Consider the following 7,697-nt stretch of genomic DNA (forward strand, 5'->3'; position numbering starts at 1 on the left):
TTTGCTTTCAGCCTGATTTTCAAAGAAATCAAGTTTATGTTACGAGGCTGCTGATGTGCAGCCTAATGGCTTTTGAACCAAGTTGGATAAAGAGGGAAAGTTCTCAAGAACTTTAAGTTCCCACCACTTACATGGAGATTTTCTGGTGTGCAAAGGACAGAAATTTTTCACTAATCTTCTTTAAGACATGTCATAAAAAAATACAAGTGAAATATTGACCTGCTACCCAGGTAACTGGTTATTTTTGTGATGGACAGAGAAAATTCATTATTTTCTACGTAATCTTTTATAAGATCACTGGATTTCCATTATGTTGGGTGGATCTACAAATGGTAGATCTGCAAATATTCTGAGCACTGCTCCAAGGGAGAAGCTTTATTCCACCTGGAGTTCCCTCAGAAAGACTTATGACACTCTCTCACTCAGCAATTTACAGCATGGAAATCATAACATTTTGGGAACATGTTTTTGGAATTCTTGGTGGAATAAAATCATGAATTGTTTTACAGATTGTTAAAGAAGATTGTACAAGAGCTGAAAAGGAACTTCATTTGTTAGCTTAGTGTACATGAGGTGAGGTTTCTAGAGCTCTGTTAAAATATCCATTGCAAAAACAATATTAAAAGTAGAAAATCAGCGGCATTTTCGTAGTTTCTAAAAATGAACCAACAAAAGAGAAATAATCTTTATAACTTTCTGATAATCCCAAATGTTATCAGCAAAACTGTGCTGCTAAGATCAAAAGTTACAGATACAGAGTCAAATTCAGCCTTCAGCTTTGCCAGCGTGCAAAAGCCATTGAAGTGTCCAGTGCTTTGTTGTGTTCTGTCAGAACTAGAGGAGGTGGAGTTTTTAGACCGAGAGAGGAAGGTTTATAGTGAGTTTTCCCTCAGATTGTTAAATTGTAGTTCTCAGCAGCTTCCCTTTAAAAAAACTCAAAACTTTGGGCTTAGGAACTGTCTAATGAGTGCTTACTAATATTTCACATGTTTTAAGGCTAAGGTTGTGTACTACCAATATATTTCACACTTCCAGTGGCAGGTCTCAAGGGCTGTTAAGCTTTATTCAGAGTTGTTACATAAGCACAATATACTTTTTCAGATACTGCAGACATTTTAAACATTGCTGCTCAACATGTGGAGCACCCATGAACTGAAAGGAGCTGATGCTGTGTCTGTGTTTGCTGTTGTGAGAGCAACACTTCTGTAGTGTTGTCACAGAAGTGACAACAAGAAGGGTGAGAAATTTATTTCTTTTCATGAATATCGAATATTAAATGTGGAAGCATAAAATATTGTCCTGGTTACCTAAGTTATTTAGGAATGCGAGGACTTTGGGCTGTTTGTCCTTCAGTCTGCTTTTTCCTACCCGAGTTGGTAGAAGTGTATCTGAGGAGCCATAATCCAGAGCATGGACATGGCTTTTTGTGTGCACAGAGGGATGGGTCAGTCTGTGAAATGAAGGTCTTGTGCTTCTTGGAGACAAGCATGGGCCCTCAGTTTTTAATCCTTTTTACCTTCACATCTTAAAGATCACCAGCATTGTCTGCTGTTCTTCCTATTACTTGTGGCTGCCATAGAGATAATTATGTGCGGGACTGCCAGTTGTGTGTGTTTGAAGTAAAATTCATATCCTAACAGTTAAATAATTTTGTATCTTTGTATCTTACAAGTAAGTTAGCAAAGACAGCCTTCTCTAAACGAGATGGGTGTTACTGACATTGATTTACAGCTTACTGAGGAGGAAAGGGACACAGCGAGCACTGTGGCTCTGACTATTCAACATCCTGCTCATCCGTGTTGCCATTTCCCAGGGCGGGCAGCGTCCCCTCAGGCAGCAGCCCGTACTCATTCAGGAAAGCCTCCACATCCACAGCAAAGAACTCCTCATTGAACTGTTCAGAAACACTAATGAAATTGCTCAGCAGCTCCCCAGCCTTGTAGACCAGTAGGGAGGGGAGCACCTCGTTGGAGAAGCGATCTCCAGCCCCGGTGCTGGAGGCCTTGATCTTGCAGAACTTCACGGTGGGGTACTCTGCGGCCAGGCAGGTCAGGCTGCTGTTGAGGGCATCGCAGCCCTTCACACCATCTTCGTAAATGTGCACTATCACCGTGGTGGTTTTGTGTTCCTTCTCCACGGCCTCCAGGAACTGTTCCCCGTTCTGCAGCTCACACAGGTAACCAAATTTGGGCCCGAAGCTGAGCCGCTGGTGCATGTCCTGCATGCAGCGCTTGCGGTACTGCTGTAGGCAGCTCTCGTCCTCCTGCGCGTCGTGGATCAGCTCGTACTCCTGCATGCTCATCTGGGGGTGCCAGAGAATGTCGAGTTAGTGAGGGCTAAGCCCTCAGTGCTGACATGGGAAGAGCCCTAGCTGTTGTCTAAAGAACATCCAAGCTGACCCAGAAGAGCTGTCACTGCCTGCAGTGACTCTGGAAGGTCTCCTCAAGATGTGGGTGAAGGTCCTGCCTCAACACTTCCATGTCAACATAACAGTTGCCACATTGACAAAAAGCTCTGGATCTTCCAGAGTTGGTAGGAATTTTGTCACTGACTGCAGTGGGCTCCAAGTTTAATTCCTGTGTTTTTGGGGGTTTGGGTCGCCCCCGTTCAGACCTGGCAGGTGGTCATGAGTGACATTCAGGCTCAGAGCTCTGTCCTTGACTAATAGGTTTTTAAACAGGTTAAACATTTGCCTTAATCACAGATACATCATTGTGGCAGGGAAGAGAGGAAGAAAGGTCAAACTGTGCTGCGATAGGTTGTTGTGGAATGTAGTTTGTTTTACTGGAGTCTTTTGCTTGAGAGAGGACTGGGTAGAGAGAATCAGAGAACCTTTAAGGTTGGAAAAGCCCTCTAAGATCATTGAGTCCAACCATTAACCCAGCTCTGCCAAATCCACCACTAACCCACATCCCCAGGCACCACATCCCCATTTTTTTGGACACTTCCAGGAATGGTGACTCCACCAGTTCCCTGGGTGGTCTGTTCCAATGCCTGACAACCCTTTTGGTGAAAATTTTTTCCCTTATGTCCCACCTGAGCCTCCCCTGGCACAGCTGGAGGCCGTTCCCTCTCCTCCTGTCCCTTGTTCCCTGGGAGCAGAGCCCGACCCCCCCCGGCTCCCCCCTCCTGTCAGGGAGTTGCAGAGCCAGAAGGTCCCCCCTGAGCCTCCTTTGCTCCAGGCTGAGCCCCCCCAGCTCCCTCAGCTGCTCCTGCTGCTCCAGCCCCTTCCCAGCTCCGTTGGTTTGCACATGGTTTGTTCTCTCTGTGCTGGGAGAGCTCTGCTAAGTTACACAGAAATTGAGTCTGGCAAATTCAGGATTTTCTAGCTTACAACTGGTATGTTTTATCTAGAATCAAAATTCATTTATTTTGCTCTACTTCTCTTACCTTACGGCAGAATCTCTCTCTGGTGTCTTTATCATCTCTACTGAAGGATCTGTGTGGTGAAGACATTTGTCTAAGCATTTCTTTCTTGCTCAAGGATAAGGACTCTCCATCTTCACTTTCTAATTTAAACTTCCTCCAGTCATTGATCACACCTTTGGGCCCTAAGAGAGATGAAGCTGGATGAGAAACTGCAACAAGGAGCTTCTCGAGAAGTTTCTGCTCTTTGCTGCTTTGTCCTTCTGTGCCTCAGTTTATCTGTCCGTCCCTCTTCCTCCCAGAACTCTCTCCAGGAATGCTCAGAACCCAAACTTTGGGACTAATGTGTCCCAAAAAGTAAGAGTTTTTTCTCACCTGGATCACTTTGGGGTTCTGCTTCCTATCAGGAGTCCATGAAAGGATTTTGATGAGCTATTTCAGTAGTTAACAAGGGTGAGAATGTTGAAACCTGGTGAAATTGCCATGTTGGCCAAAGCTTGTGTTTCATACAAGTATATTTGCATGTCTCTATAGACAGTGCATTTATGTAAATAAATTGTATAAGAACTCACAGTAAAATTAAGAATACAGGGCACTTGACATTTCTTTTTAAGCCCATACTTGTTTCACTGGAAGAGTAACCCATAAGGCAAATGCTACAATAATTCTGATTGTAATGCAGATCTTGGTCTTTGGAGCTGGTTGATTGAAATGATTAAATTTTGGAAGAGGGGAGGGGAAAATTAATTTTGAATTCCAGTGCTGTTTTTCAAAATGAAGCATTTGAATCTGCAGCTTAGTTTACAAGGCATAACCAAGGAATATTTTGGTGTTTTCAGAGGTGAAGTGTCCCAGAGAGAGATATTACAAGAGCTTCAAGAAAAGGAAGCCCTTGGAGCACAGGGGGTAACAGTCGGCATCTCGTTGCCTGCCAGTGTCCATGTTCTACACACAGGACACGATCCCTGGGTGTGGAGCTGAACATAGTGTCAGGACTCGTAAAAATCCTGAGGATTGAGTGCTGCATTAAAAAACCTGATGATTTTGAGCAAGGCTTCTCTTAAAGCTTCTAAATGCTGCGCTGTGTTTGCCAAGAGGACTTACAGGTTCATTTTTAGTTCTGAGTGTTCCTTCTATAAGAAGGAAAACATAATTTTGCCTTTATAGTGAAATATTATCACTAAATTCCAGTGTGGGGTTCGTTGCTGTTTGGTTTTCTCTCCTCCCCAGGGGAAGGAAGATTGTCCTTCAGGACCAACCCACAGGAGCTCCACTGCTCTTGGTGCCTTTGTCAAGTGTCTCCCTGTTGGCTGTTTGCTTCAGTTATGAGGAGGATTGGCACAAAGATCAGACTGGTGTTACCTGCCCTTACCCCAAAATGCATTCTCATTGCCTTTGGAACCTGTGTTTCTGCTCAAGGGGATTGGTGAATCCATTGGATCCACTGGAATTCCGTGCTTCCCCAGTGAACAGGCACAGTTTAGCTTATTTTTAGGGGGAAAAAAAAAAAGGCAGTTAGTTTCCTTGCCTGTGTGTGTCGCCTGTCCTTCAAAGTCTTCTTCCAAGCTGGTGTTGGCATTTTCCTCCATGTCAGTGGCTGGAGTAGGAGATGCTGCAAGTTGCAAAGGAGGACAGTTAATAACAGGATGGAAAAGGGATCAGCAGGTCCAACACTGTGCAATTTCCTGCAGCGAGTATCAGTGGAGATCAAAAGACACATGATAATTATAGAGCTGCTCATTGTCCCATAGAAAGCAACTGGGATATGTGTCAGTCTCCTTCAAAAGGCATCTGGCCAGATGCTCACGGAAAGTACCCGGGTGAGGGTTCCTTCACTGTACTGTTCCTTCCCAGTCATCTGGGACATGGGGGGAAATAGTGGCTGTAAAACTTCCTGCAATGGGAATGTGCACTGACTATTTTTTTTTTTTTTTTAAATCCCCCTTAGAATCAGGAACCTATTAATTTTCCAAGTGCTGCAAGTATTTACTTTTAATTATTGCCTGAACTGCTCGTTTCACGCACAGGAGATGGAGTCAAGAATTTGAACCTGTTGGGCAAGAGACCTCTGAACATCCTGGAGCTGGTTGGGCCATGTTTGTTGCAAAACAGCAAAAATTATGGGGGTTATAAATCAAAATCACTTTCTTGTCCCACCCATTCTATAAACCAGGTGGCAATCCCGGGCCACTGTGATACAGCAACACCCTTTTTATCTTTAGGTGGAGTTTTTGAAGCAGAACCACTGTTTTTGAGTATTCCCACTGAGGAGATGATCCCAGCTGGGTGTTGGCAGAGCACTGCAGAGCACCAGGGAGTCTTAAGGCAGGTGATTTGAGTGCTCCTGTTTAGTCTAGAGTAGTTTTACGCTAAGTTAAGCTTTGTTTGACTTCACAGTAAATACTGTCTTTAAGCTAAGATGTTCTCCTGCCATGAATGCCTTATTTAAAAGCTGACTGGGTGTTAGCCTGGAGTGATGTAGTGGTGTATGCACAGGAGGAAGGGCACCTTCATTTTTCCATACCAGCATCAAGGGATAACATGGAATAATGGCTGAGCTGGACACAAGGAATCCGATTCTTGCGTGTATTGGGACCAAAGCTGATTAGTAAACATGCAAACAAGATGTCCCATGCATATACCCATGGCAATCAATCCAAACTTGTGGGAAACATTGCAAGTAAGTTTGGAAGAAAAATAGGTAATGAATTAGACTTCATTGGTATAAATTCTGTAGGTTGATCTATAGATAAGTTGTTGTTGCTGTATAAATCCAGATTTCCGGATCAATTGCAACTCCCTCAGTTCTGAAATAGAAATCCGAAGCTAATCCCTTCTCACTAGGCAAAACTAAGAATCTTTGCCATGTCAGGGATGGACAGATAATGTGGATATGCTGGGTCAAAGCCTTAAGTCATTCCCGTGGCTTACACAAAGATCCACAGAAAGCTCTTGTCTGCTGCTGCCGGATTGTCTTTGTGCCAGGAGGAACAAGAGGACTGTCTCTGTGCTTTACTGTTTCAGAGCTTTTAGCCCTGAAAGGCACTAAAAATACAGGATATGAGACTCAGAACACTTGAGCAGGCTTTTGGTGAAACATCTCTGTGCCCAGAGATGGGAGCGGATTGCCTAACAAATGAAAGCTCTCTGTAAAATTTATTTGCTCTGTTGTACCTAATAAATATGAAAAGATTAAGTGAATCATAACAGCACAGAAGACTGTGATTCACCATTCTCCTGCAGTGTGGCATGAGGTTACACTCCTGACCATGCACAGGCTGGGAGTTGACCATGGACTGGGGAACTCCGAATATGCCGGCTCTGTGACGGAGTCAGGCCTGAGCCCTGAGCCAGGCAGGCAAAGCACTCCCCTAAATATTTATCATTCTCATCTCAGCTGTGAGGATAGGGCTGGCCAAGCCAGGTGTTTCCCAGGTAGGTGTCTGAGGACACAGGAACAGGAACATGTCACTGCAGGGTGGCCCATGGGAGGTGCCAGGCTGAGCTGGCTCTCCCTGAGCACAGGGAAGCACAGCGGAAGGAGGTGTGTGGGCACAGCCACCCGGGTAGGGAATTCTCCCACATCCTCCTGAAGGGTTGAGGTGGAGTTGTTGTGTTGCTGGGTGGGATTTTTTTATGGGTGGTGAGGAGGTGTTCTTTTATGTGCCGGGCAAGTTGCGTTTTTCCAAAGAAAATATGAGCTTCCCAATAAATGGGGAAATGTGGGTGCTGCCAGCTCTGGAGCTCGTTGTGCAAGTGTCCCCGTGAGGAAATGTCAGCGCGTGGTGCTGAGTCAGCACAGCAGAGAGGGCCAGGGCAGTTCGGGGTGACCCAGCACAAGGTGTCTCAGATCCCAAGCTGGCACCTCCCTGGCTTTACAGGTGAGCTGGAATGTGGTGTGCCTAGCAGTGGGGATGGATGGAACCCTCCTCTGCACCGGATGGCAGCTCTTGTAGGGGCAGCAACCCTGTGGAGAGGCCACAGTGCTCACATGGGTGCAAGTGGGTCCTAATGAGTTGACTGGCAGGGCTGTCTTTTGACCTTAATGAATTTCTGTTCATTAAGGTCACCTGTAAATGCAACCTCCTGAAATGAGTCCGCTTGAGAGTGTCATGGAGCACAGGGGTCAGGGGCAGAGAGTCACTTGTGGGGATGGTTGGATTCATTAGGGATGGGCTTGTGTGCTGGAGAACCTCCATCCCTGGCCACTGCAAGCTCCTCTTGGAGATTCCTTACTTTGTTATACCTGATTGTTTTGGGTTTTTTCATGTAAATGTGCGGTCTCTCAATCCCAATAAATAACTTGCCCATGGTGAGAGCACATGGTGAGA

The 7,697-nt window shown here is 45.3% G+C and overlaps 1 protein-coding gene across 1 annotated transcript; it reads right to left on the reverse strand.

The window, feature by feature from the left end:
- Positions 1 to 515: 515 nt before the first annotated feature.
- Positions 516 to 5,661, reverse strand: PDC (phosducin). The gene is made up of 3 exons (XM_027704498.1): positions 4,895 to 5,661; positions 3,391 to 3,551; positions 516 to 2,302 (listed from the first exon to the last, which is right to left on the reverse strand). The coding sequence occupies exons 1-3, from the start codon at positions 4,953 to 4,955 to the stop codon at positions 1,775 to 1,777; spliced, it is 750 nt and encodes a 249-aa protein (XP_027560299.1). The 5' UTR covers positions 4,956 to 5,661; the 3' UTR covers positions 516 to 1,774.
- Between the last annotated feature and the right edge of the window lie 2,036 nt (positions 5,662 to 7,697).

The sequence above is a fragment of the Neopelma chrysocephalum genome, unplaced genomic scaffold (assembly GCF_003984885.1).
Source record: "Neopelma chrysocephalum unplaced genomic scaffold, ASM398488v2 Primary Assembly neopelma1_281, whole genome shotgun sequence".
In the NCBI taxonomy this organism is placed as follows: Eukaryota; Metazoa; Chordata; class Aves; order Passeriformes; family Pipridae; genus Neopelma; species Neopelma chrysocephalum.